The following is a 12,211-nucleotide window of genomic DNA, read 5'->3' on the forward strand; positions in this document are numbered from 1 at the left end:
CCCACTATGCAGAATGGATCTTTCACAGTATTCTATTATTATCATATTTGTAATATCGTGTTTTCATACATGTAAGAGCATTTTAGTATTGTAGTTGTCAGTGCAGACCAAATGTAGATACTTGAAATACTGTGTAGATTAGTACTGCATTATTGTGCTCATTTTCAGGTTCATATTCTCTGAAAAGATACAGCGGAGGATATTTGCTGGCTCAGTTTGAACCCCGCACCCGCGAGCCTGTGAGACGTAAACACACCAGATGTGTCTGCTTGCTTATTGCCTCTGATGAAATACAGCTGATTTTGGTTTATGGGAAAAAAAAGTATTGTTTTTGCTTTTTTTGGAGGTATTGTAAATTCAGATAATTTATCCCGGTTTGGAAATTGGAAACCTCTTCTGTCAAATCTTGAAGAGCAAGATGGTCTACTGGGAAATGTACGATATTAATGTTTAACATTGTGTAAATTTAAACTGAGTATACAGCAGCTGGTCTAATCAAAAAAATATGATTAGCTACATCTGCCATGTTTTATTTACAGTCATTTACACCCCCACACCCAAACACCCACAAACTCTATTTGAAATGAGCTTGCATGAAGTTGGGTGAAGTTTACAGCTGGTGATTCCCAACTCCAGAGGACGGTGTTAATGGGCTCACCTCAGCCTTTTTATTAACAGTGATGATGAAGATTATTTGTACCGCTGCTTTAAAGAGGACATATTTTCAGGTTCATATTTGTATTTTGTGACTGTACTCTGACATGTCTCCATGCTTTAATGTTCGAAAAGCCCTTTACTTTTCTCCTACTGCCTATGCTGCAGCACCTCTTTTCCTCCTCTGTCTGAAACCAGAGCCCACTCTGCTCTGATTGGTTAGCAGGTCGGCACTGATGTGATGGGCAACCACTTAGAGATGTCCCGCCCCTTAGCCTATCATGTACAATGTGTCGGAGCGCTAGCCAATAGAAGCGCGAGATTTAAATAGTGACTTTACAGCGTCACAGAAGTAAAAAAAGGAGTCCAATGGACGTGTTTCAGACGGGGGAGGACTTTGGGATTTTAACCCTTGCAGACCAATTCACCAAAATCTAGATAACACACTAAAGGAAAGAGAAAAAACACTTTAAATCATATTAGCATTTCAGGTGTGTGTAGATGTACAAAGTAACTGAGTATAATATAATAAATGTATAGGAGTAAAAACAAGAATATTTGTCTCTGAAATGTAGAGAAGTAGAAGTATGTACTGTCTATAAATGTAAGTACTCAAGTAAAGTACAAAACTTGAGCAAATGTACTTAGTTACTTTCCACCCGTTGGAAGTACAAACGGCATTTTTTAAGTGTTAGTCATCCAAAAGCTCTTCAAGCTCACTGTGCGAAAGGGATGCGTTGGAAGCAGTGTCTTTGAGAAACTCCTTGAACCTTAAGACGCTATTGAGTTCAGACAAGAGATTCAAAATGATGACAAATAATGACAAGCCACATTTTCTAAAGGTCTTCTGTCAGTTAAAAGCATGCGTAATGACATCAGATGTGCAAACATAATCAAAGCATGGCAAGGAAGGGAAAACAGAACCCACATGTTGATTTAAGGTCTGTGAAAGGAGTAGGAGTGTTTAATCACCTGCGGCTGTGTTCTTCCTGTCTACTGAATTTGGGTCCAGCTCTTCATGACTCAGGAAAGATTCTATTCGCTTCAGTGAGACGCTGGCCTGCATGATAAACAAACACAAAATGAAATCACACACACAAAAAAGATAGGTAAACACAATTAACAGAAAAAAGAAAAAAAGTTCCCACCTGCACCATGCTGCTGATGACTTGGGGAAGCATGTTGAGAGGAAACCGGAGGATGTTGAAGAGCGAGAGCGACACAAAGGCCTTCTCTGCGTCGAGGATGTTGTTCTCGTCAATAGACACGTACACGGCAAACGTTGTCAAAGCAACCTGCAAAGCACATGGGCAAACAGACCCATAATTTACTGTAGCAGTCAGTGCTGTGATGCTACACACACTCACACGTTAATCTCATTCAACCGGTGACTCAGCAATGACCTCACTATCAACAGCTGCAGATATTCACAACATCTCAGATTCAGTTTATAAAGACTGATACACACTGGCTGTGTGTTTATGGGAGCAGTGGCATGGCAACTTGTTTCATATAATCGTGAGGATTTGGTTTGGTAAGCAGGCAATCAGCTGGTGAAAAGTGGCGTGTAATGTTGCTATGGCGTGTGCACTGGAGCGTGTGTAGCCTCTGTGCAGTCAATGATTCCCGAGACGCCTCTGGTGTAGGGTGGAGGGGGGGTCAGTCGAAAGATTATTCAACCATCCTTGCTGTTCATGTTGTGCAAATGTTACTAGATGTTCAAGATGTTAACATGTAACAAGGCAACGGTTCCACCACAAGTATTCTGTATTTAGTCTCCCATGTAACCGTAGCCAGCTAATGCAATTTTCTTAAATTCTGATGTAATTTTCTGCCACTAGGAAAACAATAACAAAAGATTATAAAGGACTTTAATGGCATCATGGGTGTTGTTGCTTCCATCACCATTTCTGCCACTGCAGACAGCTTCTCACTCGTTATTTGTTAAGAGGTTTTTTCAAAGTCAAATTATCCGCAGAGATCTCCTCTACAAAACCAATGGACAAAGTGATCGAAACACTGAATAAATCTTCATCTTTGATATCCTTTTGCTGTTAAAGCATCTTCTTTATCAACTGTAATTATTCAGGTTTCTTTTCAAAAAGTACATTTTAGTATGTGAAACGTAAGTAAATGTTGGCTGGCTCTCTTAGCCAAGTTATCTAGCCACCTCCTGTTTATTCTATCAAAGATTTGTTGCGATGTTATGTAGGTAGCATCATCAGGAAAAAAACAAGGTGGGTCGCAGTTTATAAGCACCATTTGTTTTTTATCTTCCCCATTGCTCCGTTGCCAAACAAACACAAACATTGCGCGTTTGGCTTAACGTCACTATGCATGTGCAACAATCAGAAGTCACAGGTACGCTTTAATAAGGAATCTGATCAAAAGGAAACTACATAATTATGCTCCTTATAACAAGAAGATTCAAAAAGCAGTTTAAAAGACAGCCAGCCTCCAGAAATGTGAGCAGAGCCTACCAGGAAGGGGGCGCTGGTCCAGGCCATGGTGGACAGCGCTCCCAGGTAGGCAGTCTTCCGCAGCACGTTGAGCTCCTTCTGACGGATGTCCAGGACCTTCTCTTTGAAGGAGTTCTCCCAGGCGTACAGCTTCAGCACTTTGATGCCGTTCAGGATCTCGTTCATCAGCTTGATACGAGCGTCCTTGTACTGCATCTGCTCCACCTGGGAGAGAGGAAGAGGAGGGGGTGGGAGAGAACGATGACACGAAACTACTTTAGACTACAGATTACTTTAAACTGTTTCTGATTTGTGGATTGTAATATTATTCATTTACTCTAGCTTTATCAGTATGCCATTCCGTCATGTATGTCGTTTAACCATTTCATTTCTTAAAATGCAAATAAAAAAGAATAAAACAATTAAAGTAGCTCTTGGTATATACTAAAGCTTTTATTTATTTCGAATGCACATTTCTTTTTGCAAATTAATCAAGTACTTTGTAAATATCACTGATTTGCTGGTTCCAAAGTCAAAAGACAACAATTACATTTTTTGTCAAATACTATTTCCGCTCATACCTGGTAGGCTCGTGTCCTCATGGCAATGACAGCATTTAAAGGGATCAGCATGATCATCACAGCAACCCCCGCCAGCACGGAGGGACCCAGGTTCTGAAAAAACAACAGCGTCAATAAATGACTGCAAACATCATTAAAAACCAATATAACAGTAAGTGGCTCTTTAGCACATCTTTGTATCATTTGGACAATTGAGAGGTTGTTCATTTTGCCACAGAAAGATGTCCCGTTATTTAAAAGTCAGCTGTGGACAACCAACATTTGTTTTTCATCCATCAGGAAACACCATGGAATACAACTGAACTGTTGCCAGTAAAGAAAAGATAGACGAGGAAAGAGGTTAAAAGGCAGAGCGCTGGATGTCAGAGAAATCAACAGAAGAAGACAAACTGGAAGTAAACAGCAATGGGAACAGCAGAATGAGACAAACAGGAAGTAAACACGAACAGAAGTTAAGGGAAAGGAACATGTCAACAGTTCATGGTAATGCAAGATCACCATGTCAGTGTTCTTTTATTTACTAATGACAGTGTTATAACATTTCATATTGGAACATCAAGTCTGTAGTGGAACTAAACCAGATGGATCCTGCATGCAAATTACATTCCGTGAGGAGGTCATTTTATGTATAAAAATTACAAAAAGTATATATTTATCAATTATTTCAATAATCTAGTACTATGGATTTTTTTTGTTTAGAGTACCAGAAAATGTTGTTACGGTAAATAGAATTGTTGTGCTTAAGTAATCATAACAAAATAAAACTAAAACTATATTGTTGAAAGGGTTGGCCGGGTTTGGCAGAATGCTCACAGAGGGGACATTTACATGGTTACAGCAAAAGTGAAGATGGGGACAAAAAATGTACCTAATGCACACAAGTGTCATTACACAACATTGGAGTCATACTCTTGTTTGTTACATTATTGCACATTGGTGTGATTACACAACAGTGGTATCTTAATCTGTGTTGTAGTGTGAGTGTGGGGATCCACCAGGGGCCATGATGGATGTAGAGTCTGACTGTTGCAGGAAGAAAGGACCTGCGGTATCGAGACACCGCGGGTCGGGGGAGGAGTGGGAGGGTCATGTGCAGGCAGATGGGACAACGGGTGCAGCAAGGGGGGAATGGGCAGGGGGAGGGGCACCTGACTGATCAGATCTATTGAAGAAATGATTCAGGTTGTTTGCCCACTGACGGTCCCCCTGCCTGGACCTGGGAGTCTAGCTCTTTGTAGCCAGAGATGTTCAGGACTCTCAAGACTTTGACATTCCTCTGCTGCAGCTGTTCCTCTTCCTGCCGCTCTTCTTCCCCTCTCTGATCCTCCTGAGCTACTTCTGCACAATCCTCAGCTCCTCTCTGTTGCCTGATGTAAAGGCCCTCTTTGTGTCCCTTAGTAGTGGTAGAGTAGAGCCTTTATTTCAGGGATAATCCATGGTTTGTTGTTTGGAAAACACCGTACAACTCTGGTAGGTACAATGTTTTCCACTGTATCTTTACGTATTAGTACATTGGGTCTTTATAAAAGGTTTCACTTTATTGGAACATTAGTCAGAACTGAGATGTTTATATTCATAATTATTAGTTTGTATAACTTGCTGCTCTTCTTTAGATAGACCATTCAACTTAATACAACAGTAAATAACTGTGCAATATATATACTTCCACCTGTAATACTATCACCTGGCTGCTATCTCTTAACTGTACTAGATGTGAGTTTTGTAAATTGTAAATTGTGTCGTTGCTACTTCTATCTTTAATATTTTATGCATGCTTCTTAATGAATATTAAGCTATCTTTGGCTCTTTACTTTTAACAATGTAAATGTCCCCTCTGTGGGACGAATACAGTTATTCTGATTCTGATCTCAATGGTATACATCCGTTTGATAGTGGCCTAGGAACTAAAAGCATGGTCAAACATTCACTACTAGTGAGAAAGCAAAAGTCTACTGTGTCCCATAAAGAAAGGTTCACGCAAAAGAATATGGAGGGAAATGCCTAGTATAGCTATCAAATGCTTACTTTGTGCACTTACCTGCCAGAGGAAATAAAGGGCCAGCATAATCTGAAGAGGAGCAGACCACAGCATGTTGAGGAAGGTGGTGAGGTCCATGAACCTCTGTGCGTCCACCGACATCAGGTTGACCACCTCTCCCACCGTGGAGGAGCGCTTGGCGGCGTTAGTTATCACTAGCGACTGCAGATCAATAATAGGGGGAGAAGTGAAGTTTTGAGGGCTGTTTAAGAGTTGTTGCATTTGTTTTTGGTAAAACCCCAGAAAATGAAACGTGAACATTTCTGCATACCTTCCTGTAGATGGCTCCTATGACAGCTGTGCGTACATTCATGCCAGTGACGAAACAGTATTGAAAGTGACGGTGGAGGATGAGCGTCTGCAAGAAGGCCGTGAAGAACATGAGGAAGGCCAGTGAGTAACCCCACCAATCAGGAGCACCCTTCTGTTTGGTGAACGAGATCAGCATTCTGAAAGAGCGAGAAGGAGGGACATTATTTTAGATAAGACACAAAAGACAATACATATCTGGAATGAGCTGTGCTGATAATAGCACATAGTTTGCTTCTTATGTAACCCCTCTGTTCTGTCCTCATGGTCTTTAAATAGACACGTCTTCTTAACTGCAAAATGTCAACATGAGATAGCATGAACAAACCATCTATTGGTTGCTTTATATGTTGCTAGCATGCAACAGTAAATACAACTGTTCTTACAACCAGGTGTTGAATTCAGATTCAGATACAGGTGTGTCGAAAGGGGGAGGGGGAGGCTCTGGGGTCAGGTGGTTAATATGAAAAAGCTAATTTCAATTCATTAATTTACAGCTACATACACACCTTTTCAAACAAACCCTTTGCATCACTTTTATAAATGTGGAAAGAAACCAATATTGAGATCACAATTTTTAACAATGATTATTAATTGTTCACAAAATCATATTAATATGACACATTTAAATAAGCATTTCTATCTATAATTTCATATTGACATAACCAAACAAGAAGAGACACCTTCAACAAGCTGACCAACCATCTCTTACACTGGCTGGTGTTTGGAGAGCTTGATTTGAAATGCAGCAGTGCTTTCTGTGCACGGAGCACCCATTTCAAACACATTGTTCAAATATACATTGTGTAAGACGTGCGAAGCTAATGACATAAGAGCGTTGGCTTACGAGCCTCAGACAGCCCGGGTCGAATCTAACCCCTGCTGAAAACGCAGACATTACAATCAGGCAGCAAAACATTTCATCTGACAAAATATCATCTGTATCAAACTGCAACGTTTGTTAGAAATGATGACTTAAGCAAAGTCCTTCTATTAATACATTTAATTGGAAACAAAAAATGTAAGCTTTAAAAACTCCCTTATATGTCCACATTTAGTAATTCTTCACATGTTGACAAGACCATGGAGACAAATCAGTATTATTTTCATTCTTTAAGTTGGTAATTGCAGGTTGCTTAAAAATGCATTAAAATGGTTCTGTTCTGATGTGTTGGTTTCTTCTGTGTCAAATAGATTCAATTATGGAGGTGAAACACATGGCTGGAATACATTTTATAAAAACAGGACAGCAAATCATGAACTCTCAGAAGAATTACAACAGGAGTCCCATGTCGTTCCAGGAAAGTCCGGTCTGCAGCACTAGCAGAGTAGCATTACCCCGGTATGATATCAAAATGACACATGTAAAGAAAAGCATCTGCCACACATCTATAGTCAAAACATAATCATAAAAAAATGCGCTCAGGGAAATGATGTGGTTGTATAAACTGATCTATATCTTCTTTTTATGTAAAGTTCTAGCTTTCACCAGACAGATGCTCTCACAAAATGTCCATCCTAGTCTATTATAAGATGAATAAACATACAATATTTACATAAGAGCTACCATACCTTAGGAAAAAACTAACCAGGATGCAAAAACATAAACATTCAAAGATCTACCCTGAACATAGTATTTGGGAACAATGGTAGCCTGTTGGTGTTCCAGATTTGCAAATATGGTGTGTTAAGGACGTTTTTCCTACCGGAGCAGCTGAGGGTTGACGAAGGTGACCACATCCTGCAGTAACTTGAAGGCAGACCCGATCAGGAAGTAGGGTCCAAAGGCTTTGATGAGGGCCCGCAGGAAGGAGGGCTGTCTGGGAGTCGTCTTCTTATTGGACAGAAGCACCTCTACTTCCTCCGGGCTACTTCCTCCTCCCGCTCCGGTGTGGTTGGTGGTGGATGGCGGGGGCTTGGAGTACACCGCCTGACTGGAAAGGTTCTGATCACTGGAGAATATGGAATTTTGGAGAGTGTTTCAGAATGATAATCCGCTTCATTATTGGCTAAGTAAAAAAAGGCCTTTATGTGTCAAATGAAACAGTGTTGACACAACAAGTAAGACGATATATAATAGCAATAATATTAAAACAGTACACAACATCATTGTAAGGCCTTTGAAAGACTCTTAAGAAGAACATTAAAACCAATTATGCATTTAACTGGCAAATGTTGAGGTGAAATTAGGGCTAGGGACATTTGACTCATGGTTAGATTTGCCACGGAAATGTCTGTTTACATATAGGACATGTTGTGCATATCCCAGAATCCTCCAACAATGCACATTGTGAGTGTACATAAAGAGGCCAAATCATGCTTTTGGGGGGTTTTCCCTTTCCTGTAGTGTTATATAATGTAGCTTTTTGTGCATATAAATGGTCTGCAGTGGTTACAATTCCAAAGTTCTCAGTATGAGAAAAATAAATACCTATCTGAAAATTAAGTAAACATTGTACAGAAGAGGCACAAAATACAAATATTAACCCTAAAATAAGCTTAAAGGTGGGGTAGTTAATTTTTGGAGAAACCAGCTCGAGATCGCTAGAATTTGAAAATACACAGCCGGAAGAAATCTGCTACTTCCTTACAGAGCCCCTCCTCCAACACACACGAACGCGGACATGACCAATGAGGGCACGAGATAAGTTTGTGCACAGAAAGAAGGCTGACAGGCAGGTAGTATTTTTTACAGTACTACGGCTTCCACAGATGACATTTTTTTATGGATTTTTTGTCAAAGCACTTAAGATATTCATTGCTATTGGGATGTTAAGAGCATTCCATGGAATATAACAAAAAGTGTATCACGAGCCGGTTTCTCAAATGTACCTACCCCACCTTTAAGTGATTCGATATAAGGGAAAGGAACAGATACGTTTAATCTGCCTTAGAAATAAATATACATCTTACTCAAAGCTGATGATGATATGTCTTGCATTAGCAGTAATTCACCGTCAGGAAGTGGTTAAATAATAAACCCATTTAAATTGTGAACAAATTACACTGCAATAACATAGGTTTTTATTATTGATAAATGTTTAACTGTTTTAGCTCCTAAGAATTACACATTCCATATTTTATTGGTATGGTGATTTTTTTTGGATTATTGCAACAGTGAATAGTAAGGTTAGCTGTAATACAGTACAAACAAAGGCGCATTTCTCATCTTGAGAAATGTATAGAAAGCTCAGGCAGTGAGACATTCTGAAAGGAATGTTTTGTAAGCTACACAAAATCTATTCTAATACCAGCTTAGAGCACAGGAGTCGGATTCCAGCAGCGAACCAATAGACGACTACAGTTCAACTGTGAAGGTATTCAGCACAATACCAAACAGGTTTCCAGACGATGAGTAAAAAAGGCTGAATCAAGCTTTTCCATATCAGTTTACAGGTTGTTCTCAGTGAGAAAGCACAAAGGAACTATGACAGGAAAACCAGAGCATGAGAGGGGAAGCAGCCTGGAGGGAGTCAGAGTTCATCAGACTTGTTGAGTGTGCACAGAATTGAACACTGGAGCAGCACAATGTTGTAGGACTGCAGTTTTCATGATTAGTCGTGTTGTGCTTAAAATGTCAAAGTCTAAGATGACGTCTTTAAATATCTTATTTCATCAGTTGAAACCCCATTTTTTTTACTTTCATATGATATGCAACTTACATTTTTGCATTAAAGGTCCCATGACATGCTTTTCCGGTTATTACCCGTCCCCTTGTGTGATATAGCTTTTTATTCATGTAAACCAGTGACCATCAACTGGTAGCACGACGGGGGTGACTGTGGCGTTGCGGAGTGGTTAGTGCATTCGCCCACCACTCATTTATTGTTTTACAACGTCTCGTGAGTAATGTGCAGTACCGGAGTCCAACAGAGAGGCAGCAGCTGCGGGATAGTACACTGCGTCCAAAAGATTGTAGGTCTAGAAGCAAGAACTGCATACGTCACGCTTACGTCGGAGGCGGGGGCAGGATCAACCTCCTGAACAACAACAAAAAGCCAGCGTTTTATCCAGTTTGTACACAAAGCAAACAGAGCAAAAGCAAAACGAGCAGCTCTTCAATACAATCGGCCATTGTTGTTGTTGTCGATGTGAGGGTTTTCCGTGCGGTTTGGCTTTATGAAGCAGGCATGTAAACGGTTACGTCATGACGCAAACGATGACGCAATGACGCAGCACCATTCGAGCTCTGGGCGGTGTGAACAAAGGCGGTGGCTGAAAAGAAAAACCGGTTCCGAACCAGAAAAGTTCTAGCAAGGAGCTAGAATGGGAACCACGTTAGTGTAAAAGGGGCATTATTCTCTCTCCGTTGGTGCGCTGGGCTAATGCTAATAATGCTAATGCAAGCAAATAAAATGGCGGCTTCACAAAACTTTTCTGAGTTTTACGGGGCGTGGTTTGCAATTCGCCCAGCAATTGGAACCTTTTCCTCCCCAGGAAAGTACCACCTCTCTAGCAGGGACTGAAAAATAACTAAGTTCTAGTTCCAAATCTTTTTGGTGTGAACGCAAAATCCCAGGAACTATCGGAACTATTCCTGGGAAAAGTACTCCGGTGTGAAAGCGCCTATTGTAACACATAATCACTGATGTTCTGCTGTAACGGTGGTGGACTCATCAGAACAGAGTGGGCGAGCTGACCAATCAGAGCACAGTGGGCTCATAGGGAGGGGGGGGGGGGGGGGGGGCAGGAGCTCCAACAAGCCGTTTAGGACAGAGAGTGAATACACATACTATACAGAGATGCTGTATGAGAAACCAATGTGAGTTTGGAACATTGAACAATGTAAATCCATTCTTTCGTCTTTGGGTCTAGAAAAGCGCTATATAAATCACATTTATTATTATTATTCTAGTTGACCTCAACAATGGAATTATGATCAGTAGAAATTGCCATGACATGGGACCTTTAAATATTTCACTAACTATTAATCGTTTTTCAAAAATATTTGCAGATTGTGTTTCCTATTGATGCATTCATCGATGTAGAGCTGAAGTCCTGTTATCATGACTAAGCAACTCACTTGGTTCTCAAGTATGTAACCAAACAGGCTTGTAATGTGGAATAAAATATTGCCCATACTAGAACAATTATTTGTTCTGCAGCATGTTTTACAGAGATGGGAGACAGATTTAATATAGCATATTAATCAGATGGAAAAACAGAAGAAAAAAAATATCCATCAACCATGAGCTCAATAATTAAACAGATCATGCAAACCTGGAACCGCTTTCTTCAACCTTAAAGGCAAAATAATCCCTTTTAATAAAACCCGGTCTCCTTTTCCTCTTAACACCAGCTGAGCCAGACTATCCCCAAAATCCAGAAGTCCCCAATATTGTAACAATGTAAAGTGAACAATGTAAAATGATAAAATAGCACAAAACACTTTCTTCTGTCCTCTTATTGACTCTTTTCTTTCCTTTTTATCTTTTTGAATTCATGTGTTTTTATGTGTAAGTACTACTTGTTTGTTGTGAATAGTTTTGTTTTGTAAATACTTTTGTTATCAACTCCATTGTGAAAAATATGTTTTTAAAGAGACAGTGGTATTGGTTTCATAAATGAGATGTAGCTATGTTATTGTTAGAGTTTCAATGACATTCTCATGGTTTCACTTGTGCAAAAAAGGGTGAACATATTGTACAACAGCACTTTTTAAACTTTTCACACAGGAAATAAGAACTCCCTTGCAGTTTGTGTAAAACCACATTATTTAAGTTACATTTAGGATCTTTTTTACACTCAAGTAACCTGGTTGGTGTCTGATTCCTGCATTAAAATAAAATACCATGTAACACAAGTGAATAATCCTGGAGAAACCAGATATCTTGTTTAAGTCTTAAAGAATTCTATATTCCTTATTTTTGTAAAAATAAAAATAAATAATGTACCCTACTGTAATAAAAGTGTGTGATCGAAGACTAATACATCATATTCCTCTGTGCTATAGACCTCCAAAAGACAGCTGTAAACCACACCGTTTCCTTGTTACCTTGAGAAGAACTCATCAAATGTACTATTTCCTCCTGTTACGGGAGCTACTGTTTTAGGTAATTACCTTTTTAATCAAACTATGAAATCTGTTTTATCTGTTTTTTAGAGATTTATATTTCAAGTAGAAACAAATGACCATAGAAAGTGAAAGTATATTATGGCAGGAATGCAGA

At 39.6% G+C, this 12,211-nt stretch overlaps 1 protein-coding gene across 2 annotated transcripts in view; it reads right to left on the reverse strand.

Annotated features, from left to right (window-relative positions):
* Window positions 1-12,211, reverse strand: part of abcc3 (ATP-binding cassette, sub-family C (CFTR/MRP), member 3) — a 74,901-nt gene that overhangs the window by 23,627 nt on the left and 39,063 nt on the right. For both annotated transcript variants that reach the window (XM_079658200.1, XM_079658201.1), the window contains exons 8-14: window positions 7,748-7,993; window positions 6,004-6,181; window positions 5,733-5,894; window positions 3,695-3,787; window positions 3,135-3,338; window positions 1,803-1,949; window positions 1,627-1,714 (exon numbers count right to left, since the gene is read on the reverse strand). In XM_079658200.1, coding sequence (XP_079514326.1) covers window positions 1,627-1,714; window positions 1,803-1,949; window positions 3,135-3,338; window positions 3,695-3,787; window positions 5,733-5,894; window positions 6,004-6,181; window positions 7,748-7,993 — 1,118 coding nt within the window. The remainder of the gene's footprint in view (window positions 1-1,626; window positions 1,715-1,802; window positions 1,950-3,134; window positions 3,339-3,694; window positions 3,788-5,732; window positions 5,895-6,003; window positions 6,182-7,747; window positions 7,994-12,211) is intronic.

The sequence above is a fragment of the Notothenia rossii genome (assembly GCF_949606895.1).
Source record: "Notothenia rossii genome assembly, chromosome: 11".
Classification (NCBI taxonomy): domain Eukaryota; kingdom Metazoa; phylum Chordata; class Actinopteri; order Perciformes; family Nototheniidae; genus Notothenia; species Notothenia rossii.